Here is a 26421-nt window from a genome sequence, read left to right as displayed (position 1 = left end):
TTCCGAGACTATAAATCTTACAGGCAGAGAAAGCCTCATCTTTCTTCCTTAGAGGGGCTGGGGGAGTCAAACTGCTGACCTTGCGGTTAGCAGCCCATTGTATAGCCCACTGCGCCACCAGGACTTGCATTTAGCATATTGTACCGATTAAATCATTTGAATGAATGTAAGATCCTGTTTGTGACGTGATGAGGTGTGGGGCAAAGGCCTGGCTATGGCCTTTGTCTTTGGTTGGTGAAGTCAACCTTGGGATTTCCCAGCGATAGAGAGGTCTTTGATTAGGACCGCACGCCCATTTGTTTCCTCTCAGCCGCCTTCACTCAGCTTCTTCTCCCAGTCTGGGCTTCTCTCCGTCTCAGGTCTGTTCCCTATGCTGCTCAGGGTTGCAGAATTATCATGCGTATCTATCCCATCACGTCTCGCGTTGCTCTGGTGCTGATCTGTCTGTGCAGCAGCTCTGCCTTGTCTTTCATCTTGCTGGAAGCCCCTCTCTCACCACTTTAAACATTATGTTTGATGATATATTTCTTATAGATTTAATTTTATTTTCCTCCATAGTAGAATATAATTTAGGCCAAATATTCATCACTTGAATATTTCTGTATTTTGATTGCTTGTATTAAACTTGAGAATTCTCATCACTAATAAAATTTCCTGCTCTTTTATCAAGTAATGTTAGAGTGTGGATTTGCTGAAGAAGCAGCGGAAGGGCAAGCACCTCACTTCTAATCTGCCCACACATACCTCTTTGCTAGGACAATAAAGCTCTGAAGAATGAGACAGGCACTGTTCACTCACTACAAGACACAGTTTCCCCTTCCTCTCCTTTATGACCCTGACGCAGCCCTGCTCTGATGAGAGCACTTCTGCAGGGTACAGGAAGCTGGCAACCACTGTAGCACTGCTACTGCTCCCCAGAGTCGCAATGCTGGACCCTCAGGGCTTCTGGTTCTAGGGCACATGGGCCAGGTGTCACTCTTTGAGTGAATAGAATGTGAACACGTGGGCCTAGAACGTAACCTCCATGATTACCCCAGTGTATGTCAGCAGCAGCAGAGAGTCCCCACTGCTTTAAGCACCAAACCCTTCTGTGGCCCGTTGTCAACCTCACTGCCATATCCCAACACTTCTTACACATCAGCCAGCTTATGTTCTCCGGCCTCTGCTGCTAAGGTCAGAGAAGAACGCACAGCATGTTAGGAAATGCACCGCTTAAAGGCTAGTTATATAATTAGATAAACAAGCCGTTTTGGGAAGGTGGCAGCACGGTGACATTAAACTCTCTTCTGCAGGCAGTGCCACCAAGTAATAAATAACTCAAAGTTCTTTTTTCAGCTGTTGTACAAAGTCTGGCCACACCAACAAAAGGTGGCTCACTGGTGGCTTCATGGGTAAAGTGCAAAAAGTGTAGCTATTCTGATGCAAACGAGTGAAGATGTCGTGCCTCCTGGGATGGAAGACTTTTTTGTTGTTGCGTGAATGGGGACGAGAAGGAATTGTGCAAACCAGAGCAAGTTCTTTTGTGCATACTATATATACCCCATCAGCAGAGTGGTGAGCGCACCACCAGTGAGCCTGGAGGGGAGCTCTCCTACGAAAATCTCTGAGAACTGGCCTTATTGCCTTATTCCCGGGGAAAGGAACTGGGTTTTGGTTCAGCATTATGAAAGCCCCTGCCCAGCACAGGCAGCTCTACCCCGGTGGCTTTTCCCTGCAGTAGCTCCTGGTAGCCTGAGTCTATACCTATTTAGGAGTAACTAATCCTCTTTCGTTACAGAATCTGCTTTCAGATGAAAGACTGTGTCAGAGTGAAGCACTTTATGCCTTCTTGAGCCCGTCTCCTGACTACCTCAAGGTCATTGATGTGCAGGGGAAAAAATCCAGCTTTTCATTAGCCTCATTTTTGGAGAGACTTCCTCGTGACTTCTTCTCCCACCAGGAAGTGAGTCATCTAAAGGTTGTGACAATTTTCTAATATATTTCACTGAATGTCTTGAAGTAACTAATTGAAGTAACAGGTATCTGTTGAAAGCATGCTACTAACGAGGAGGGGGACAGGCAAATGCATCTACTTCCAGTGATTAACACCATCCTACTTTGACACAGCTCCTTACCCTACCCCTACGAGCATTTGGAAGATGTAAGGTGCAAATGAAAAGATTGGTGAGAAGTTGAAATGTGGATGGGAAGTTCTATAGGAGACCCTACACCAAAAGGCAATGTAGTCACCGCTGGGGAGGGGGAAGCAGAGAGGACGCATGATGGAGTTCTGAGGCTCAGGCTGAAGGTTCCGTTCTGGACTAAGAAAGGTGTGTTTAGGCACAGTCGGGGAGCCGTTTCACCGGTGGAGGTTTCTGTAGGGCCTAATGGAAGATAAGGCATCAATGAGACCACACTGGGAAGTTCTGACTTTCTTCTGTGGGATGGAGAGCCAGGAAATATTTTGGGAGATAAGATGATGTTAGCAAACCTGCTGTGAATAAAAGAATGAATCAAGAGAGACCTCGGACATTTGAGATTTTATAGGTTAGCCGTCAGGCTCTTGATTCATGTTTAAGACCTTTCTTTGTGCTAGAGATACTGCACAGGAACATCTCCGGAATTGGACATCTCCGTTGTCTACTCCTAAATGTCCCTGCCATTCCTTGCATTCTTCTCCACGGTTGGTTTAATGAGTGTGGACAGAAGGAAAGAAAGATGGAAAGAAGCAGCCTCCTTTACTGTGTTCTGAACTGGGAGGCAAAGCTGTGTCGAGACCTCTCCTGTGTTTATGACTTCTCATTAGTCTGTTCCTCTCCTGGTCCCACGCTGATTCCCTCAAAGGCGTGCCCCTGGCCCTCACCCACTGGTGCCACCACTTCACACTTCAGCTCGTCCTCTGTGCAGACATGGGAATAGCTTTTCTTGGCTGCTCCGCTGACCAGCGTTTGTGTCTCGGTACTAGCAGTCCATCTTGTCTCGCGGCAGCAGCTCTTTGTGTATGTGTGAATCTACCCAGGTAGCTGGCTTTCGGGGCGGGGGGGGGGGGGGAGGAGGGGAGCGGGCATGGAACATCCGGCTCAGTATCACACTCATTTGCTTCACTTGCTGCCTGGCCTGTAGTAAGTTCTGAACTGAATCATAACAGACACACAGATCAGGAAGTGAGACCAGCTGAAGTACAGAGTAAAGCTCGAATCTGAACTTTAAAAATAGCTTTAAAAAAACTAACTTTAAGTTTAAAAATCCTTACTGTTTAAAATGACTAGAAAACAGTTTTATTGTCTATTAGTCCACTGATTCATAATAACAGTGACGCTAATTTTTAGTTTTAGGAAGAGTGTTTTATTGTGAAGTAGGTGGAGGTTGACAGAGTAGCAGGCATATTTTGTTTCAGTGCATCCGTTGCAATCCCCTTAATGAATCGTCGCCTATCTCACCTCCTCCCTGCCGCGTGTCTCCATCCTCCTTTCCTAACCCTGACTACTGTGTCCTGGGGTAGATGCTGCCCTTTTGATCTTTAAAGTTTGGTTATTCTCGCATGGAGGTGACCTTTAGTTCTGCACCACAAGGGTGCCTAAGGGCCACAGTCCTGGGGATTCCATCAGTCCCTGTCTCACCAAAGCCTGGTTTCTTTCATGATTTGGGGTTTGTTCCACATTTTTCTCCTCTTTTTCTAGTTTTACTGGCAGATAATTCACATCGTGTACAATTCAGTGGCTTAAGTATATTTAAAAGAGTTATGGAATCGTCACCACAGTTTTAGACAGTTTTCTTTATTCTTGTATCCATTATTATTAGCTCCTCATTATCTGCAACCAACCCTGCCATAACACTAAGGAACTATTAATCTAATTACTGTCGCTATAGATTTGCCCATCTTGGATTTCATATACAGAAAATCACACACACAGAAAAACAACCCACAATAACAAATGAAACATAGAAAAGCTTCAACCCATGTGAAATAATAGAAATTTCAATCCAAGAACATAATAGAAAAGTAGAACAAATTAAAAGTAAGTAAAAATGATAATATATTAGATTTTAGGCTAGAGCTATATCTGTAGTAATCCACTTTCCAGTTTACTCTTTATCTGAGAGGAGGACTACTCACATCACTTGTCAATGGTCTGATGGAGTTCAATGGAAGCTTAATCCAAGGGGGGACTCAGCAAAGGGATTTGAGGCTTTCCCTGTCATCCATATCCTTCTGCAAACTGGGTGCTCTGAATTTAAGTGCCGAATACAATTCTCTCCTGATCTTGGATTTTATTATTTCCAGTCTCTGGATCATATGGGCATATGTGCTCTTTCCATGTGGTTTTCGCTAATACCTATTAGACGGCTGCTTGTTTAGGACAAACGTTTGAGCCCCCAGACATTCTTTCTGACATCTGGGCACCCTCTGATTTCTTCATCGTATGTTGCTATAGTACCTGTACCTTCATTGATCATTTCATGAGGGCAAGTATTGAGCAGGGCCACGTCGTGCTTAGATTGGGGTTTATGATTAAGTGTGAACTCAAAATCCATTTGTAGTTCTGAAGTTCCCATCTATCTATAGGAATTTCTTATATGATTCTTTTTAGAGTGCTTGTTACTGGGAGCCGGGCACCATCTAGTTCCTCTGGTCTCAGGATTGTTGAGACTTTGTTTTAATTAGCTTATTTTAAAGCTCGAATCAGGCCTTCAGTTAAAAAACAAACCAACAAAAAACCCTTACTGTCCAAACTTAAAAATGGTAAGAAAACAACTTTTATTGTCTATTAATTCACTGATTATTAATATTGTGGCAGAATTTTTAAAATTTGATTATTTTAAAGATTATATCAGTCATTTGAATCAAGCTTTTTCCTCAGGCTATCTGTATTATTCCCTCCGTATTAAAAATAGATTTCTGTGTATAGGAAAGATGAAGGGTTGTGTAAGACTGAAATATGAGCAAATGGTTGGACTGTATCTCTGAAGGAGAAAACCCTGTCCTTGGAGAGGTTCTCTCTGACCCCTGGGCCTTTCTGTACCCCCAGGAGGAGGCAGAGGAGGACAGTGACCTGTCGGACTGTGGCGATGATGTGGATGGGAGGAAAGACGCCTTGGCTGAGCCATGTTTCATGTTGATTGGGGAGATTTTTGAACTTCGAGGCAGTAAGTTTCATTGTTACTCTTTATTGATATTTGATGGGTAACTGATATGCACACACCTCTACTATCTCTGTTTGTCCTAAAGTTAAACAGACATGTATTTATATTCATGCATTCATTCATTCAGCAAATATCTTTCCGGGAAAAATACTGTGCCAGCTACTGAGGACAAATGCTACCCCAATGCTCATGGCGCATAGGGCACTATTTACCCAGCAGCATCTCCTTCTGGAAACAACGAGACAGGAATCCTTCATTTTCTTTTTATGGGACTCAGCACACACATATCCGTTTTATGATAAAAATCAAAGCAAAAGAGTTTTTTATATTAATATTGTTTTTTAATATTAATATTAAGAGGAAGAACTCTTAATACTAACGCTGTGGCTTTGGTGTTGTGAGAAATGCCTCACCCCTACTTTACAGTCACCTTCGTTTCTCTAGAAAAGTAGTTCTCTTTGTGGAGATGGAAGACAGGGAATGTCTACCCCTATCCCGTACCTCGCAGAAATATTTGGTGATATCTGGAGACGTTTAGCCATTGTCACAATTTGGGGAGAGGAATGTGCTCCTGGCATCTAGGGGGTGCAGAGGCCAATTCCTACAACAGAGAATGATCCTGCTCTCATGCCATGTTGAGAATTGATGCCCTGGAGATTCTGAGGGAGATGCACTTAGATGTAGCAATAGCAGAACAGGAACTGACGTACCCCTAGTGAACAGCTTCAGAAGTGCCTGGACCCCACAGCAGCACTTGTGGAAAGGTCAGCTTAGAGTACATGGCTTTGTCTTGCCTGGATCCTGAATTAGGGCTCGCTTTCTGTAGCTTCCACAGTCCCCCACACTCTGAGTCATGAGAACAGGATGCTCACTCATTGCTAGAACAGAGAAGTGGCATGTACCCAGCCACCTTGAAGAGGAAGCAAATGAGAAGAACAAGGACTTGAGAGGCACAGTAATGTCACCTACTGGTAGAAGAGTGTCCTGTGAATGTGCCTCAGATAACATCTTTTCTCTCGGGGCTGGTCTGAGAGTTCGTCCTATGTGGAAAGGAGGCTGACGAAGCATCTCTGCGTGCCTATCTGTTCCTTAGCATGTCATTTGAAGGATTATTAGCAGGTGAAAGAGCTTCCAAGTGCTGTCCTATCCATCAGTAGCCACTCTCATGTCTGGCCCATGCTAGATGATCACTAAAATGCCTGGCGAGGCAGACTGGTGCATCAAAGGGCAAGAACAATTTAAGTGCAGGGAACTCATCATCTTTCACATTAAGTAAATTGTTATAGAACTTTTTGATTCTTAAGCCAAAAATAAGAGAATGTATGATGACAGTCAGCCAGTAATGGAGGCCATATATTTTATATGAGGAGGCTTTAAAAACTTTGTGGAAGAAACCTGTGGTCTCTTCATTCAATTTCAACCTGCACTTTTAAAGCTGCCTCTGTAACTCTATAGGGCAACCCGACCATGTATTGTGGCATCAGTGCGTTTACAGTCTCAGGGCTTTACAGACGCTACCCCCTCCCCCCCCCGCCCCCCCCGAGCAGCAGGAACAATTAAATTCATCTACACTACGCTTTACATATGGATAGTCACTTTAGCAATAAAAATGCTGCAACTAAGCTCAACTTCAGAAATGAAAAAGAGTTACATTGTTTTATAAAGCACTTATATTATGAGGTTTCACTCACTGCTATCGAGTCAATCCCACTCATAGTGAGCCTGCTGGGCAGGGTAGGGGCTGCCAGTCGGGTCTGAGGGGGAAACAAGCCATCTTTCTCCCTTGGCATGACTGGTGGTTTCGATGGCTGAGGTTGCAGGTAGCAGCCCAACACATAACCACTACACCACCTATTAAAAACTCTCTCAGATGTAAACATTGTAGTCTTGTCATATTTTAGACACTAAGATGTATACCAATACTTAAAACGGGAGCAGGGTCATTCCCGTTGCAGTGGCGTTGACAGGCACGGGGAAGTGTTCTGGCCTTTGTCCATGTGTTCTCTGCAGTACAAAGCGATGAAAAGATGTGGGAGGTGCAGAGCCATCCCAGCAGGAGTAGGGCTCAGAATCCTCCATTATATTCTGCTCAGAAGCATGTTTGGCTCTGCTAGTGACATTTCAGAGGAGAATAAATGGAAATCATTTATAATGAGATGTGATATTGTTGCCATCAGCAACATCTCAGTTCTGCTGCAGCTGCCTCTGTTGACAAATGAGTCCTTTGAAAGGAGCGATGGTATTATTATGATCATTTATGTATGTGGTGGCAGTGGCAGGGTGCGGGGTGTACTAGGGGCTGGGGAAGGATAGAAAAAGCAGTAGGATCTGGGGAAATCAGTGATGGCAGAGACTTTGCCGCAAAATCATATATGGCTCCTGCTTGAGTCAGTTGTCATACAAGGCCCAATAGTAGCCTTTCTTGGAACCAGCCACTGGCCAGCAGAAAGATCCTTGGGGTCACAGTGGGTTAATTTAAGTGTTGGAATGTCTGATGAAAGGTCCATGGTTTGCACCTGCCAGCTGCTCCACCTGAGAAGGGTGAGGCCGTCTGCTGCTGTAAAGATTTACAGCCGTAGACGGCGCCATATGATGCAGCCCCACTCTACCCATCATGCTGCCCTGAGTTGATGTGACTTGATGGCAGTGGGTTTGGCCTTGACTTGGTTTGGTCTGTCACATACTCTTCTAGAGCTCAAATATCTCACGTCTTCGGGTGAAGGTAGTTCCCTTCTGCCCTCACAAGGCAGAGGAAAGATATTCCTGCCCTGGCTACGTGCCCACCTGAGGGGCACAACTCTGCATGCTGGCTGCACCCTTTGGGTAAGACTATTTCCAGGTGTTCTTGAGGCCGGGTTCTAACAGTAGACTTGGCTCTTATTTAAAGGATTAACACGGCCTTCACTACATATTTAGATCCACAGCAGCAATTAGAACCAACTTTAGAATGTTTTCAATTCTGACTGCTGATTTCTGTGTGTGTACCTCCTCTTGAACGGAAATTCTTGTGGTTGCTCCATTTTAACCTCCTTAAAAAGTTATAAACAAATGGGAATCTTTCTTGTGTTAGTAGTCAAACATTTCATTGGATGGAGGTGAATATGCGAAATGGAAATTTTGGTTTAAACTCCAATTTGTGGACCTAAGACATCTTGAAAGTATTTTTTTTGGCATTTTAGTTTATGTTCACTTCCTAAACCTGTATAAGTCTGTATCTGTCTAATAAAAATGTAGATGGGAGTATCTTTCACCAGGCCTTTCCATGCACACTGTTGACCATCCCTCCAGAGCAAGGGCAGCAAACGTGACTGCCATCCTGTCCCCGAGGTGGCATGGAGGCTCAGGGCAGGTGGGTTAGGCCGGTCGTTGTTCCCAGGTGCCGTCCAGAACCTTTGTACAGCCGACCAGCACTGCCCGGCCCTGTGCCGTTGTGGTAACTGTTCCTGTGGTTGAGCCCGCGCTGTGTCACTGTGCCCCGTCATCTTGTTGAGGGCCTCCCTCTTTTTCTCTGTCCACTGCTTTACCAAGCAGGATGGCCTTCTCCGGGGAACGGTTTTTGCCTAGCTACTGTAAAAAGCCCTGGTGTCACAGTGGTTAAGCATTTGGCTTCAATGAGGAAGGCCAGCAGTTTGAATCCCTGAGCCTTTCTTCAAGAGAAAAATGAGGCAGCTGCTTCCATAACCTGGGAACCCCTCTGGGACCATCTCCACTCGCCTTCCCGGTCCCCTGAGAAGAAAGGAAGTCTCTGGGTGTTAACAAAGGGGCACCGGAAGAGAGTGTGTTCAGATCACATCTGACTCAATGGCTTTTTGCAATTCAACTTTCTCCCCCCCTCCAAAGCATAAGAGAGATTTTAAAAGTAGGTGTCTGTCTACAAATTACATTGCAAAGGCATGCAGCTAGACACATCAGTTCATTAATATTTCAAAATATTTGTCAACATTTGACTACAGATGTTTCCCTTTCACAGCAGTGAAGCTTGGCTTCAATGAGCCAGACAGAAATCTAAAAAGGAATTACACCATGTGCCAGTGGATAACAGACATGCTGTTGGTAGCCCAGGGGCATAGGGTGTAGAGTATTATTTCTTCCTGCTAGCTCAGCGACTGTTTAGGTATTGAAAAACTATACAAACTCTTAGGTTTCTTCTTTTTCAGAATAAAAGAGCGTTCCTAGGCATAAGTCTGCTTGTTTAACTTTGACTGAAATTCTGCAGATACCAAAGCCATGACTAGATGATTGAATTAAATGAATGCGAGTTCTGCTTTGTGCAGCTGTAAGAATGTTATAATGTGATATCCTGTGATAATATGATGATAGCCTTTCTCTGGTCTGTATTTTAGTGTTTAAATGGGTGAGAAGAACATTAATTGCTCTTGTGCAGGTCACTTTTGGAAGGACCATCAACAGGTGAGTAGCACAGTTAATATTTGAATTTATGCCCTACTCTCTGTCTACATAGTCAGGTTGCTGCTGCGCGATGTGGTAGCCAGTGATCTCTCTGGCAGATGGCGTTTATTTCCTCTATCTGACATGGTTCCAAGATGGAATGGGAAGCTGAGTGCTTGGTGAACTAGATGGTAAAAAGCTGGAGCTGGTTCTGACATCCTAGGCCAATCACAGGCAGAAGGTTCTGTTCTGGAAAGTTCTTTAGACCATGACTGATTTGAGTGTCTTCAGTATAGTGCTTTCATGCTGCTTTGTGGGAAAAACTTCCATTGATGTGATTCCAGCTCATGTCGACCCTACAGGTCAGTGTAATGCCTGAGAGTTTGGGGATCTTGACGAGAGCAGATAGATTGCCCCATCTTCCTTTCACAGACCAGCTGGTGGACTAAAGCCCCTGAACCTGCAGTGTAGCAGCCCAGCACGCGACCCCGGGGGCCACCGGGGCTCCACTCTCGTGGAGGAGGGAATGTAGTCCATGTAAGGCTTACACTTTGAGACAGAGGAGCTCATGGCAGGCACTTATTTGATGAGAAATATATGATTATTGTCTTAGAGCTGCGTCACACTAAAATGGTAATTCCTCTTTTAATAATTGAGAATCAGTGATAAGTATCTCTAATAATTCACATAACACTATTATTAATTGATCGCTATATTCTGATATATATGCATTATCCATTGACAAAAATATATATTACATATACATAGACCCATCTATCACAGAGTATTCTAGAATGGTTTGTAAAAAGTGATCTACGTTTTGGTCATTCACTAATAAAAGCCCAGTAAGTCTGTTACTGAGCAGTTACAGTGAATTGATAATAGTTTCCCATAAAATATTGAAATTTTTCTTAACTGTAAAGCCACATAACCAGTAGACGTCAGATGTTACTGACCTATGGCGACCCTCTGCACAGCAGAATGAAACACTGCATGGTCCTGCACCATCCTCATACCTGTGCCCCTGCCTCAGCCCATTGAGGCATCCATCTCATGGAAGTCCAATAGAATTAGGTTGATGGAGAGTTGGGTGGCAATGGTGGTTCGGTGGTAGAACTCTTACTTTCTGTGCAAGAGACATGGATTCAACTCCCAGCTCATGTACTGTAAGCAAAACCACCCCCCATTAGTCAGTGGAGGCCTGCTTGTGATGCTGTAACAGGCTTAGTTGGAGCGTTCAGATTCAGATGGACTAGGAAGAAGAAGTGCTGGTGAAAAACTTAGCCAAAATCAGCCAGTGAAAGCCCTCAGGATCACAGCAGTCTGCTCTACATGGATGGGACCCACTTAGTGGCAGCTCACAATAGCATGAAGTCAATCCTGAAAGGAGTTGTAGAGCTGGGTCGCCCTCCTCATTTTGTGGGGAGGGAGCTTGGCGGCATAGTGGTTACACGTTGGGATACTAGCCTTGAGGTCACCAGTTAGAAACCACCAACCGCTCCTCCGGAGAAAGACAAGGCTTTCTACTCCCAGCAAGTGTTACAGTCTTGGAATCCTCTGGGGCATCTGCCTGGTCTGCAGGACCACCATGAGTCAGAATGGACTTGATGGCTGTGTGTTTGAGTTTGATCATTTTGCAGAGAGGAACGGGACTAGGAGGTCAAGTGATTTGCCCAAAGGCCACAGGGCTGGTCAGTCAGAGGAGCCAAGACTCCAGCCCCACCCCGGGCAAGAAAGCTGCTTTTTTCCAGCCTGGTTTTCAGTTGTCTTTGCAGCTGAAATTTGAAACTGCTGTTCTCAAGAAAGGTCTGTACCTCTGTCCTCTCTGCTAAGAGGATCATCTGAGTCAGGTGCTAGAAGTAAGAAAAAAGTCATTTTTAAACAGCAAACTAAAGTTTCCGATGAAATTAGCAGATTTTTCGTATATTCATTTAATTGGCAAACATTTACGCAAGATTAATATGAGATGCTTATCACACGCAGATACTATAAAATTTTATGGAAAATACAATTAAAATATTTTTATTTGTTTGCGAATAGAATGTTTTCCTCATGGTCATAAATTAAAGTTGACTCCAGTTTTATTTCCAAGATTCAAAAAAGCATTTTTGTCTCCAAGCTGTGGCTTACGGTATCTAATTGGCTGAATGTCATAGGCCTTTGTTTTTCATCAGAAAGATTGTCCTCGAAGGCAACCTTCTTATCTTAGTTATCTTAGACCTTGGATGAAAACATTTCCAAAACTACTTCATTTGCTCTTTCGCTTTTAGCAAATCACACGACCTTTCTTTGCTTGTACTCGGGATATTGCCCTTAATTATAAAACGAGCAGCTGTGGTCTGTGAGTGGTGAAGACATTTGGCAGTTATTTTCATGGGCCTGGTGAGAGGTTTCATCTGCAGGAACATCAGGCTGTTCATTTCCATGGGTCTTTTATCAGGGGAGCGTTGTAGAGCACCTGGTTCTTGGCTATTTGGGCCTTCAGCAGCTGACACATCATGACATGTAGCAGGAGTACAGCGTGGGTGTCTTGGCCTGTACCCACTATTTTTCACATAACCACAATGGCTTCAAAAGCTTCCTACAGGTTTTAGCCAACAGAAGAGCAGACCTAATGGGATGGCCTTTGGTGATTTGAAGTTGTAAATTGAAAATTTATTTCTTCACATAATCCCAGTGATTAACCCCATGCAAGACTATAGAGTGAAAACAAGAGGCTGTCGTATTTCTGTGGCTGTTTCTTAGGAGGGTGGACAAGCAGTCTGTCTCTCACAGCAGAAGTTATTGCAATACTACTTTATTTGGCCTATATGTAAATATACAGTTGAGAGCAGTCTAGAGAAATAGCTTCGGAAACATGTAACTGCAAACAAAATTAACATTACAGTTTTGACTCAGTCACATTTTAAACCTCCATTCAATAGTGACTGGTTACTATGTACAGTGTATTGTGCTTGAAACATCAATTTCAGACACGAGTTCTGAAAATCTTCCATCATCTCTGTAAAAATCTGGTTGGGCAGTCAGAGCTGTAAAGAATTTTTTGTTTTATCTTTCCTAAGTGATTGACTAGACGGCTCAAAGAGCCTTAGGGCAGTTGTGTGGTTGGAAAGAGAAAAGAATCATCTTAGACTTTTAGTACCAGAGAGACCGATAATGAATTAGAACTTGAGTAACTCCTAGTGACAGAGGGCTGAGGGGAAGACCGGAGTGCCAGGTACGAGCTATAAACTCCAAAAAGTCCAATATCTGCCCAGTTTTTCATTCCTATAGAAATTTGAAATGACCAGATTAACAGTGTATCTTTTCAAAGTCTTATACTTTGTGATAACACACACACACAGAGAGTGTCTCCCTTCTCCTCCCTGCTCTTGGCCTCATGAGCCCATGAGACAGATGTTGCCCTGGGCTGGGAGTATCGTGCCAAGTGTCATTGGCATCGTACCACTAAAAGGCAGGGGTGGGGGGGGGGAGGGAGTTCACCGGGGGGGGGATGGGGGGGGGAGTCCACCCCTCTTCCTCCTGGAGTTAGGCGGTAGCTTTTCCAGACCCTCTCTGATAATCTCATCATTTCCTCGTATGCTGCTTCCTGGAGATCTTGGCGTGCTGAGTAGTGTGCACGGTTTGCGTAGTTGCAAGCTGCAAAGGGACCAGTCCACCTCTCAGCTCCTGTACTTACAGACTGAGGAGCCTGCACTCAAGCCCAGGAACATGTGAGCCCTGGGAGTGGGTGGCTTCTGGTCATACTAAAATAAACATGACTTCCAGAGCTGGAGTTTAAAAAGCCAATTCCTAGTTTATTCATCAAACATTTAGAACAGTCTGTATCTTAACCTACCCCCATTGATAAATGCCTTTCGAAATAGAGTACAATTTTTAAAAAAGCCATCCAAGAAATATTGTTTTCTCTCAAAAGACAAATCCGGGACACAGTGAACTGGATTTTTAGTGAACAAATGCTGGTTTACTACATCAATGTTTTCCGGGATGCTTTTTGGCCAAATGGGAAATTAGCACCACCAACTGCGACCAGAAGCGAAGAACAAAGTCAGGAAACAAAGCAGAGAGCGCGGCAGAAGCTCCTTGAAAACATTCCAGGTGAGGTGGGTGAGAATCCTGCACTGCCGAGAGAGAGAGAGAGAGAGAGAGAGAGAGAGAGAGAGAGATCAGGTGAATGAAATCATTGTAACTATAGCAGCATATATATATATATATATATATATATATATATATATATATCCTTTACCATTGAAAACAATAAGGTTGCCCCCTTTTTTTTGTGGCGGAGGTGGGGGATTTATTCCTTCATAAGAAATCAGAGCAGTACTGGTTAGAATACTTTAACTAGAAAAACGTTTTAGGATAATATATTTTGTGCTCTAGAAATTCTGTTAAAGTACACTGTTGTGAGAGCTTAAATCTTTTTTTGGGTAGCAATATGTTAAATTTTCAGTTTGCGGTAATGCCTTGATATTGAAAAAATTGAAATACATGTATGTTCCCTTTAAACATTTGGAAGAACTAACCGTTCATGTTCCTTGAACTTCATGGCCTTTTGTTTATTTTATGTGTACAACGGTGCTTCAGAAAGTTCATGGAAAATGGAGTTGAGCATGGATTGTCTTTTGCACTAATTATCTATGCATTATGTACCTGTTATCAATAGCAGCATAAAATATACATTAATTTTATTAAATTTTTAAACTCAGATATGCTTCAGAGCCTTGTTGGACAGCAGAATGCCCGCCATGGAATAATAAAAATATTCAATGCACTTCAAGAAACGAGAGCCAATAAGCATTTGTTGTATGTGAGTAAATTAATGCCTACCAGTGGATTAATTATATGTTGGCTTTATATTTCTTTTCACATCTGGGGTACATTTTCATCCTTGATCTTGCTAGTCACCTTCATTACTGAGAACCCTGAGCCCATCTTCTCTGGTTTGTGTTCTCTGTCTGGTGGCCAGGCAGGCTCATTCTCTCTTCTGCACGACTGCCTGGTTTCCTCATTTCAGCAAAGCAAATTTCCCTGGTTGTGTAGAGCAGCGGTTCTCAACCTGTGGGTCGCAACCCCTTTGGGGGGCCAAACAACCCTTTCACAGGGGTTGCTTGATGCCTAACAATAGCACAATGACAGTGATGAAGTAGCAATGAAAATAATGTTATGGTTGGGTCACCACCACATGAGGCGCTGTAGAAAGGGTTGCGTGGGAGGAAGGTGCAGAACCACTGTCTTCGAGGGTGACTAGAAGTGGCAGCTGTGGGTGGCTTGCACTCGTTATCAGGTCATAAAAAATGAGCGAATTAACCTCCGAAATAAATGAGAATTGTTTGAGTGTCTCTATTCACGGAGGATAATTTCAGTCTGAAAGCTAAAGTTGAATATGTCGATGTCTCAGGAAACCCTTGGAGGAAAATCACACTTTTTTTTTTCTACCTCCCCCCACCCCTTTCTTGATTTAGGTGCTGATGGAACTGCTGCTAATTGAACTGTGTCCTGAGCTGAGAACTCATTTAGATCAACTGAAAACGGGTCAAGTTTAAGACTGCACAATTAACCCCCCAGAGAAATGTCTGTGCAATAATAGACATGAAGCATTTTCCTCTTTTCCACAGAGGGCCTGACTAAGAACTCTACTCATTTCTATTTAAGTCCCCTCCCTCTAGTTTTATGTGAAGTAAGCCGAATTTGGAGAGGGAGACGTTGATGCTATCTATAGTGGGGCGGGGGTGGGTGGGGGGGAAATGCTAATTACTGATATTTTTATTTAAATAGTGATATAAATACTTTGAAGTTGAACATACGGATTGAAATGCAAATGTTCATATGAGGTAAGGAACTAGGAGGTATTTTAAATATGTGTGAAGACGGTTTTGTGTGAACTGAGGAACGCTGACGGTTGTACAGTAAATGGCCTCCCTGAGAATTCTGAACGTCCCTGTAGCCTTTCCTGCGTGGGGAGAACATTGTTGTGCAATGCTTTGTGTAAAGTTCTCGTAAAATTTTTCGTCTTTATTTTTACCAAAGATTTCCCATAGTTTGAAGCCTTTGAAGCAATAAAATATAAAAGCGAACCCAGCGCTCTGTGGCAGTCGTTGTTTGTCATGGAGTCAGCCCTGCCTCTTGCAGCCGTCACGCGCGAGGGGCTCGTGGGAGGCGTCGGGGAGTCTTCCCGGGCGCAGAGCAAGCACAGCATTGTCCAGACCTGCACCGTCTTCACGATCACTGGGATGTTTGAGCCCGCTGTTGCCGCTACTCTGTCGGGCTTTCTAGCTTGGGGGACTCATCCTCCAGCACTTTATCAGGCAATATTCTGTTGTTATAGATAGGTTCTTCATTGGCTGATTTTTTTGAAGTAGACTGCCAGGCCCTTTCATCCTAGTCTTTCTTAGTTGGGAGCCCCACTGTAACTTGTCCGCCATGGTGGGCGGCCCTGCCCATAGATGGAATACTGGTGACATAGCCTCTCGTGTCGCAGCAGCGCACAAGCAAGCACAGGAGGACAGGCTGGCAGACAGCAGGGTTCGGGTGCTGGTTGCTCAAAGAGGTCGAGACACGCCAGGCAGTTCTTTGTCGAAGGCGCTGTGCACACACGTTGCTGTGAGGAAGACTAGAGCTTGCTGCCCCTGCCCAGAAGCAGCATAAATATGTGAAAAAATAAACGATTCGTAGTGACTGGAGAGAGTCAAATGAGCACTTGAATGTGAGCTGACCTTGAAAGGATAGGCAGGGATGAGATGGGGAAACAAGAGGGCCTTCCTGTAGGGAGGTTGGAGACTTTATTATATATCATCAGGTCTTCGGAACTAGAAGGGGTATTAGATGAAGTCCAGGGGACAGATTGTGTTTTCTCATGGGTTCTGTTTTCTCGTTCATTCAGTTTCCCGGGTTCGCCATCTATAAGCAGTGATAACAAAGCACCTTTTCTTCTTCAACCTCTACGAGTTCTGGGTGGTAACTGGTTCTCGGCTGCTAACTGGAAGGTACTCTCCTGAGACACGCGGGTTTGCCGTGAGTCCAAAGGTGGAGATCTTGTTTGGTTTTGTTTGCTCTAACCCTTAGGAATAGTGGGGCCAGGGGAAGAATAAGCAAAAACTCAGCTTGGAATCCATGAAGAAAGACAGACCAATGAATTAAAAGCGACATGGTTATATTATTGATAGAGCACACTTGCCCGATTTTTGACATGAAACCTAAGTTCTGAAAGATACATGATTAAAAATTGGTCAAACAAGTTTATTTCTGAAAGTCTTCTGGTTACAGATCTTGATCCCCTTTGACAAAGCTAACGGCGGTGAGTCACAGTCCAGGGGCCAGACAGCCTTGCTATCCGACAAAGAGTACTGTAAAGTCAACTATGGCAGATGTAGTTAGATTAAAATATAATAACCATGTGATTTCCCTTTTGATCCGTTTTAAAGTTGTTTCAGTGTTTTATATTTTCTGTTTTCAATTGAGATTGTTCGATGTTTTGTCTAGCCATTTTTGTTGGGTTGTGTTTATCTCTTTCCTGTTTGTGTTCTGTATGATTTCCTGCATTTGGAATCCAGGATAGGGAAAGCTGTAGAGACCGTCAGTGGATTGAGAGTTACTTAAGGACATGGCAGGGGGAGTTGGGGGAAAGGGGGAGTTAACAACAACGAGCACTCGAAGAAAATGTTCTGAAATTGATTGTGGTGGTGATTGCACAACTCTTCTTAATGTGACTGAATGATTAATTCATATGACGTGTGAAGTATATGCCAATAAAACAATTTATTAAATAATTTTCCGTCATAGGAATGTAGAAAGGACTGTCTAAATTCATTCAGGGAAGGGAAGCAACATGAAGTTGCTAAGCCCAAAGAACTCAAAACACAGTTACTGGAAATAGCTCCCTAATCTGTATTTCTACCCTCTAATATCAACTGCTGTCAGTTTGATACTGCAAATGAGATAACTTTTGAACTCCTTACTATTTATGATCAATTCTGATTTCCCTGTGATAACAGCTAACAGGAATTCTGCAGCAGTTTAAGGAATTTATGCCATGATCTGGAAGCCCCTCTCTTGAGTTTAAAATGTGACCGACTCCCCCCACAGGATGATGGTGTGTCCTGGGGTCTGCTGCAGTGGTGGAAATTTATGGAGGTTCCCCTGTGCCAGAAGCACCTGCTGCATTGTAACTGATGAACTAGATTTTATAATTCTGTGTCGGATTTCCTGAAGACATTTAGACCCCCAAGCCCCAAGCCAGTTGCTGTAGAGTCGATCCTAACTCATGCAGCCCTTGTGTTTCCATTTCCTCAGACTTGTTTTCAAGAATGGTTTACATTTACGCTTTTTCAGAGAGAAGCACATTTGAGGACATCATACAGACCTAAATCTGTTGAAGTTTCTTCCCTTTACAGGGACATTGAGATATCAAGGCATCGGAGTAATGCAGACAAAGCAAGCACATTGACTACCTGCCATCAGTAATTTGAAGTTGGTGACACAATCTAATCACTTGCATTTTCCCAACAGTTGGATAAGAATAGTTCTTGATTTTTACCTACTTTCCAGAAGGATAATTGTAATTTATAAAATAAAGCCACGTTTGCATGTTTACAAAGAAGCTGCAACAAAGGTTTCACACTAAGGCATTTTAAAAAAAATAACATTTTCTTTCTTTAAAAAATTTTTATTGATATATTTCTACCTATCATACAATAGTTCAATCATATTAAGAAGAGTTAGACAATTATCACCACAATTTCTGAATAGTTTCACCTCTTGTACTTGTTGTTATCCCTCCCTCCTGGGCTGCTAAGTAGCTGTTAAGCCAATGGCAATCTACATAGATTTACCTAGCCTGGATTTCATATTCAGAAAATCATATAAAACAATAGGAAATAAACAACAAAAAACAATAACAAACCAGAAAAACTTCTATCAAGAAGCAGACAGTATTAAAACTGAAATAACTTTAAAATGGGTTCTAAAGGAGATCGAATCGTAAGGTGTTAGATTTTAACCGAAGTCCATTTGCCATAACCGCTTCCCAATGCTCTCTGTCTGAGAGCCAGGCTGTTCACACCCCTGGACTGTGAGCAGAGGGGATTCCTGTGGGCTTCATCCATGGGGACCCTGCAAATGGATCGGGGCTTCCATGATCATCCATAGCCTTTTGTGAACTGTGTTCAGAATTGAAGCTGATACCATTTCCTCTGAGGTTTGGATTTTAGTATTCAAAGTCAGGCTGTGATGCTTCTTCCATGTAGACTTAAGTGACTCCTCACTGAGATGGTTCCTTGTTTTAAGACAGCCTTTAAGACCCCGGACACTATTCTTTCTCCTAGCTTAGCACCATCTGATTTCTGTACCACCATGTAGAACCCATATCTTCAGTGATCTCTTCATGAGGGTGACTGTGCAGTAGGGCCATGTCATAAGAGCTAATTGTTCTTAGAATGGGGCTATCATTAAGTGCGAGCCCCAAATCCATTCATATATCTCCATTTTATATATGTCTCTGGTTCACTTTAGATGCATCATTATCATTTTATAATGGAAAATATTGTGCATCATCCCTGTGGAGCATAAGGGACTTCTATCGATGGGATCACAAATTTAGCCAGTGGTAAAACATCACTTTCACTGTACTTGCTTGCTTCACACACATGCATCCCTACAGAATCTTGTGCATATGGATCCTACTATTCTGCCAAGTTTCGCCTTCGAACATGTCACTAATAAAAGGGAAGTCTCTTGCTAATTAAGTTTTCCTGTATTTACTAATTACAGTAATTATTAGCAGATGATTTAAGTGAGGGTTTTTTTTCCATGTGTGTTTTGGAATACAAGTTTAAGGCTTTAAATTTTAGGACTTAAAATTATAAAAATAGGTTGAAACACAAGCATCTTGTTTTGCTTATCATGACTATTTGCCAAAAATATAGCAATTTGTTAAACTCATTCCACTAAGACCTCCGAGGGTAGGCATAGGCGGGGCATCCAAACCTTCGATTATTGTTTAATTTTGTCTCCGTCACTTAATATTCTTAATTTAAAATTCACAAAGCCAAACGAATCAAGAAAATAAAAAAATTTAAGCTTTCAAATGGTATTTTTGTAACTCTAGCGTGTATACTTTTTGATGGTATTAGTGCTAAAACTGCCCTAAGACTTTTGCACACTGTGCTTACGAAAGGGCAACGACACTTGCTCTATGAAATGCTTTCTAATACCTGATTTGTCTGTGCCAGGCTAAGGGCTCTGAGTATGCTTTCAGCAGGTGGATCCCTGTGGCTAAGTTTCAAGTTGACAGCATTCAGATTGAAGGGCAAAGGCAACGTGTGGTTAGTAAAACACCCAGGATATTGTAAGTGTAGATGCAGAAAATGCCCAAACTCAGCAACTGTAAAAATACACACGTGTATGGTGTTAGGATTGATGGTGGCTATTGACATCTACTGCGGGCTAAATCCTTTGACGGATAAGTAAACAGTGAAGTTCATCTGCCAGTGCAGGATTCAGCTGACAAGCCTTAAAGTCAAAGAGAAAAAGATTCCATTATTTAGATGCATTCTAAATGTGGGAGATTTACTTTTCCTTTTTTACAGATTAGCAACGTGCAGAGAATTTCATGCAAACATCTTAAGATACACTTTTACTTTCCTAGGAAAAAATAAGGGAAAATTCAAATTTAGTAGCCTACGCAAAATAACCATGCTATCATTGGAAGAAGGTAAAGTTTTAATAGTGGCCAGATTAAAAAGAATTAATTTACATAGCCTTCATGACCATGGGTTATTAACATAAGTGAAATGGAAAGCATTAGCACTTGGCCACAAACTTGTTTTGATTTCATTATACACATAGGCGCATCTCCAGTTATCTTACTTATATGGTAAAGTTAGTTTGTATTATGACTAGAGTGAAAACTAAGGCGCCTAGTGGTGCTGCAGGGTAGGTGTTGAGCTGCTAACTAACCACAAGGTTGGTGGTACAAAACCAGCCAGACATTCCATGGGAGAAAAATAAGGCTGTCTGCTTCTGTAAAGATTTAGGGGCACTATGAGTTGGAATTAAACTCAATGGGAGTGATTTGGCAGAGTAATGTGTTAGACTGGGTTGACTAGAGAAACAAATTTATTGACACTCATATATGTGGGAGAGAACTTTATATTAAGAAGTAATTACACATCAAAAGAACAGCCCAGCCCAGATCAAGTCCATAAGTTTGATATATGCCCATAAGTCCGATATTAGCCCATGAATTAATTCCTCTCACGCAGCACAGGCAATGATGCGGAATGCAGGAAGATCACAGGCAGGTGGTTGGAAAGTCCTGTGGGTCCAATGGCAGTGGATGCCTCTCCAGGGCTCTAGCTGCCACCAGCGTGGCTCCCTGTGGCTGATCAACAAGAATGCATAGCAGGGAGAGTGTGTTTCCGGCCTCCAGGGTGGAAGAGAGGAAGTTCCCAGAATCCTCAGAAGGCCACGCCCACAAGAAGGGATCATCAGGCTGTGACCAATTGACAGACTAGACTCCACCCCTTCATTCTTTTATTAAGTTGACATGAAATTGTGTAACTATCACGAGATGCAGAATTTCAGTATCATAGGATTTTGGAAAGGAGCCCTGGTAGGGTAGTGTTCAAAGTCACCAGCGCTCCAGGGGGAAAAGACGAGACTTTCTCTTCCCTTGGTTCTCCTCTGTCAGAGTCCCTAGAAGTCAGCATGGACTTGATGCCAGTGCGTTTTGGTTTTTTGTTTTAAGAGTTTGGAAGAAATATGAAAATCTATCTAATACAAATCCTACTCTGTACAGTTTGCCCTTTCAGTACCATGACAGTTGGTCACTAAAATTCTGCTTGGTTGCTTCCAGTGGCAGGAAGTCATGACCTTAAAAGGGGAAAATGGTTTTGTTTCCTGGACAATGGTCTTAGAAGGGGCTTCCTTATATTAAGGCAGTAATTTTCTTCCCTGTACTTTAGAATTATCGAAGAGTCCTAGTGCACTCTGAGAAGTGCAGTGTGTTCTCATAGAAACCTGAGGAGGTGGCAGAGGTGGAGTGTACCCAGCCTGACTGTGGCAGGGCCGAGGCCTGGCATGGGTCTTCTGCCCTCAGCGTCTCCTTCTCGCCTCCTTCCTGCTTTCTGCACCACTCTGCCCTTCCCTCTATGCTGCTCCCTCCCAAACAATTCCTTTGCTGTAGCACAGTCTCAAGTCCTTTGAGAACCACTGTCAAGACCTCCTTTTTCTCAAAATAAAATGTGGGTTTCTCGTATTGTGTAAATTCCAGCCCCTTCTTTGGCTTGCCATCTCTAAATGGTCTCCGGGTTATCGCTATCATAAAATAAATGACTGTAATAAGTGCTGAGCACGTGGTCTTATCCTTGGAGAGTAACGGGGACATTTTCACCCATCATAGGCACAATAGTGCTAACCTGACATTTTCAGTTTTCCTGCCTGATTCCATTGAACATGTACCAGGTTTAAGAATATTTTTTGACCCAGACTTATCTTGGCTTGTATTTCTTTTACAAGGAACTAAGGAGACTGAAGATCCTGAAATCGGTTTGAAAATTGACCTAATCCAGACATTAACTGATTAAAAAAATAAAGACAACTGTTCTATCCTTTGAGAGAAAGACAAGGTTTCTCCTCCAGGAAAGAGTTAGTCTGGGAAACTCACAGGAGCAGTTTAACCCTGTCCTATAGGGTGGCTGTCAGTCAGAATTGACCTGAGGCGGTGAGTTTGGTTTGGGGTTTTGGTATCCATACGAGTCTAGAATGAAGTATGGGTATATATTTCAAAGGTCAGTTATACTTGGCGGTGTGCTGAGCTGTGTTCTCATATTTATGTATTAACATGGGGTTGATCCTCTGGAAATTTTCATTTTAAATACTGTACTTGAGCGGGTCCCACACTTGCGTGCACACTGTCTTCCTGTGGTATCCTTTCCTCAGAGCTCACCGTGAAATTACTCTGAAGTAAGCCCTGGGCTCTGGGGCATTTACAAGCTCCCACGCGGCTTTGCCCTGTAGACACGTGCAGATCGTTGCCACGAATACAGGGAGATGTAAGCCAACAAGGCCCCACTGCTATTGAACCATTCTGACCCAAAGCAACCCCATAGAGGGTTTCTGAGTTTCAATTTTTTAAAAACTTTTTATTATGAATTAGGTGGGCGTTTACATTGTAGACAATCCATTTTGTAGTCAACACTGTAAACTACTTCTCAAACTTCCCACCTGATTTCTCTTCTCTTCTCTTGTGCTTGCACTCTCCTTCAGCTAAATTACACCCACCACCCCAGCCTGTTGCTTCACCACCGTGCCCCCCCCCCTTCCCTAGTAACCTTCAAGTTTCTTTCTTTTGGTAGGAAAGCCTTTTTTTTTTCCTTTTTTTTAAACGTTTTATTAGGGGCTCATACAACTCTTATCACAGTCCATACATATACATACATCAATTGTATAAAGCACATCTGTACATTCTTTGCCCTAATCATTTTCTTTTCTTTCTTTCTTTTCCCTTTTCTTTTTTTACATTTTATTAGGGACTCATACAACTCTTATCACAATCCATACATATACATACATCAATTGTATAAAGCATATCCATACATTCCCCGCCCCAATCATTTTCAAAGCATTTGCTCTCCACTTAAGCCCTTTGCATCAGGTCCTCTTTTTTTTCCCCCCTCCCTCTCCGCTCCCCCTTCCCTCATGTGCCCTTTGTAATTTATACATCATTATTTTGTCATATCTTGCTCTATCCGGAGTCTCCCTCCCCCCCCCCCTTCTCTGTCGTCCCTCGCCCAGGGAGGAGATCACAAGTGGATCCCTGTAATCAGTTCCCCCTTTCCAACCCACTCACCCTACGCTCTCCCAGCATCGCCCCTCACACCCTTGGTCCTGAAGGTATCGTCCACCCTGGATTCCCTGTGCCTCCAGCCCTCATATGTACCAGTGTACAACCTCTGCCCTATCCAGCCCTGGATAGGCTCATGATAGTTGGGGGGTAGGAAGCATGGTAGTTGGGGGGAGGAAGCATCCAGGATCTGGGGGAAAGCTGTGCTCTTCATCGGTACTACCTTGCACCCTGACTGACCCATCTCCTCTCCTAAGCCCCTCTATGAGGGGATCTCCAGTGGCCGACTCTTGGGCCTTGGGTCTCCACTCTGCACTTCCCCCTTCATTCAATGTGGTATATATATGGTAGGAAAGCCTTTGTCTTGTTTTTTTCCATTATAAGAGCGGTCTCTTGAACAATGTTTATCTTTTGGTGATGGAGTACAATGTTCTCCAAGTCCATCCTTGCCTTGCGGTGCTGCATCATTTTGTCACTCTTCAGCTGTGCATAGTATCCCATTGTATGTATGTACCAATCCACTGAGGGACATTTAGGTTTTCCCATCGTGTTACTGTAAATAGTGCTGCGAGGAGCTTGGGTGTGTATCATCTGGTGTGATGTGAACATGCTGTTCACATCCCTGTTTCTGTGCTGTATATACCAAGAATGTCCTGGTATTTCTCTCGGTTATTTGAAGAAGCTTCATATCGATGTCCTCGCCAGCTTATGTTACATGCTGTTATTTTGTTCTGTACTTTGTTATCAATGCCATTGTTAGGAGGTATCTCCTCATTGTTTTGATATGAATCTCATGATTGCTAGTAATGGATCACCAGCATTTCTTCATGTTTATTGGTTGCCTGGGAGTCTTCTTCAGTGAACTGTTAATGCCCTCGGCCCATTTCAGCTGGTTCATTTGTCAGTCCTTATTGATATGTTGCAATTCTCTACAGATTTTTTGAAATTAATCCTTTGTCCAATGTGTTCATCAATTTTCCCCCAGTCCAGAGGGGGGAGGGTGTCTCTTGATTCTCTGATGAAGTCTCTTGATGCACATAACTGTATTTTTAAAATTTTCAGTTATCTATTTTGTATTCTGCTGTTTCATTTTTTTGATATGTTAGATAGTGTGTGTACACTTTGTATTAGGACCCCAAAGTTTATCCCTGTTTTCTCATTGATAACATTATAGTTTCAAGATTTAAATTTTGATCTTTAATCCATCTTGAGTTCGTTTGTGTATCTGGAGTGAGGTATGGCTTCTGTTTCATTCTTCCGTAAATAGATACACAATTTCTCCAGCACCATTTGTTGAAGAGACTGTTTCTTCCCCAGTTAATGTATTTCAGCCCTTTGCTAAGATCAGTTTTCTATAGATGGATGGATTTATTTCTGGGTTCTCTGTTCTGTTACATTGGGCTTCATAGATTTTGTTGTGCCAGACCAGGCTGTTTTGACGACTGTGGCTATGTAATGACAGACCTTGAAGTCAGGAAGTGAGAGGCTCTTGCTTTATCTTTCTTTTTACGTAGTGCTTTGCTTATTCTGGAACCCTGGTGGCTTAGTGGTCAGGCAGTGGGCTGCAATCTGCAAGGTCGGCAATTCAAAACCACCAACTGGTCCTCAGAAGACAGCTACTCCCTTGAAAGGTTCCAGTCTGGGGAAACTCAATGGGCAGTTCTGCCCACTACCGGATAGCTGCTGTGAGTAGGCATCAACTCAGTAGTAGCGAGTTCTTAAGTTGATGATCCTGAATATCGTTCATTCTTCTCTACAGAAAATTGATCATTAGTTTTTCCATTTCCTTAAAGAATGTATCTGGATTAGTATTACATTATATTTCTAAATTCCTTTGGGTAGTGCTGACATTTTCACAATGTCAATCCTTCCTATCCATGAGCATGGAACATTGTTTTATTTCAGTTTCTTATAGTAGTGTTTTATAGTTTTCGTTGTACACATCTTTTATTTGTCTTCTAAAGCTTATTCCTCAGAGTTTCCTCTTTTGGATGCCTATTGTAAATGGTAGTTTTCTTGATTTCCTTTTCCGAGCTTTCATTCCTTAGTATACAAGTACTTGATTGATCTTTGTTTCCTGCCTCATTTCCAACTCCATGTGAATCTTCATGGGAGCAGAACCCTCATGTTTTGCCCAGGTGGGTTTGAAGACCAGTGCTTATTAATGGCACTGCCAGGCAGGGAACCTGGAAAATAGCTTCTTATAGTGGCCCCTACTCAAGCTGAACAATTTGTGTTTTATGTTTTTACCATCTTTTATTGTGATATAATTCTAGGGGTGTTTTCTTTTTAATTTACTCGCAGTCACTATTCATAATGATTTACTCTACTTACCTGCCAAGCTCTTGCCTTATTTCATATATAAATTCCATTTGGGATCTAAATAAACTGATCGTATGGATTCAAATGTGAAAAGATGTACTTTAACTGATTCTCTGAAATTCACCAGCAGCCTCAAGTGTGGCAGACGCCATGCAGAAAAACTGGCTTTGGACCCACACTTCTTACCGTCCTAAAAGGAGCGTATAGGCTCACACTTTTCCAGGGGCAAGAAAATGTAAACATGAAGCTTTAAAAGGCTTGTGAGGGTGCTGGATGTTGGCTGCTGATAGTACCAAAATGGAAGGGAATAATTTACACCAAAGTAGGGCTTTTCCCATCTCAGCTTAATTATGCTAACAAGAATCTGACAGAATTGTCTGCAACTAATCTTCAAATCCAGCAGCCTCTCTGTAGATCAGCACTGTCTACACAGCAATCAGGTAGGAAAAGACATCAGTCACGTCTCATCTAAATGCCCCGGAAGTTTAAGGTGGGTCGTTATCTTAAGCTTACTTTGGAATAATAGTGTCTAGCTTTTGCTTCATCCTTGCTGATACCCAAACCAAGCTGAAGACATCTTGCGTGGTAGAAAGCTGCCATGGCCATGCCTCTGATGATGAATTCAGGGAGACAGTCTGTGACCTTGGCTATCATGGGAATGTCGTGAACCTCATCGTAATCAGCAATCCTGTCGGAGATGGTAAACCGAAATAAGAAGACATCGGTCATTGTCTACTTCATAC

The 26421-nt window shown here is 42.9% G+C and overlaps 2 protein-coding genes across 5 annotated transcripts in view; one reads left to right on the top strand and one right to left on the bottom strand.

Annotated features, from left to right (window-relative positions):
- SNX25 (sorting nexin 25) overlaps positions 1 to 15604 on the top strand; it is a 151442-nt gene extending 135838 nt beyond the window's left edge. For 2 of the 4 annotated variants that reach the window (XM_075556813.1, XM_075556809.1), the window contains 6 exons: positions 1778 to 1957; positions 5010 to 5127; positions 9468 to 9534; positions 13430 to 13611; positions 14223 to 14323; positions 14979 to 15604. In XM_075556813.1, coding sequence (XP_075412928.1) covers positions 1778 to 1957; positions 5010 to 5127; positions 9468 to 9534; positions 13430 to 13611; positions 14223 to 14323; positions 14979 to 15059 — 729 coding nt within the window. In that variant the 3' untranslated portion in view covers positions 15060 to 15604. The remainder of the gene's footprint in view (positions 1 to 1777; positions 1958 to 5009; positions 5128 to 9467; positions 9535 to 13429; positions 13612 to 14222; positions 14324 to 14978) is intronic. The other 2 variants (XM_075556811.1, XM_075556812.1) reach the window with 2 other exon arrangements.
- A 2432-nt stretch (positions 15605 to 18036) lies between these two features.
- Positions 18037 to 26421, bottom strand: part of LRP2BP (LRP2 binding protein) — a 40447-nt gene continuing 32062 nt past the window's right edge. Inside the window, exons 8-9 of the mRNA XM_075556816.1 lie at positions 26192 to 26366; positions 18037 to 20022 (exon numbers count right to left, since the gene is read on the bottom strand). Coding sequence (XP_075412931.1) covers positions 19957 to 20022; positions 26192 to 26366 — 241 coding nt within the window. The 3' untranslated portion in view covers positions 18037 to 19956. The remainder of the gene's footprint in view (positions 20023 to 26191; positions 26367 to 26421) is intronic.

Source organism: Tenrec ecaudatus, chromosome 8, assembly GCF_050624435.1.
Source record: "Tenrec ecaudatus isolate mTenEca1 chromosome 8, mTenEca1.hap1, whole genome shotgun sequence".
NCBI classification, from domain to species: Eukaryota; Metazoa; Chordata; class Mammalia; order Afrosoricida; family Tenrecidae; genus Tenrec; species Tenrec ecaudatus.
The sequence above is the reverse complement of the archived record's forward strand: the minus strand, read 5'-3'. Positions and strand labels throughout refer to the sequence as shown.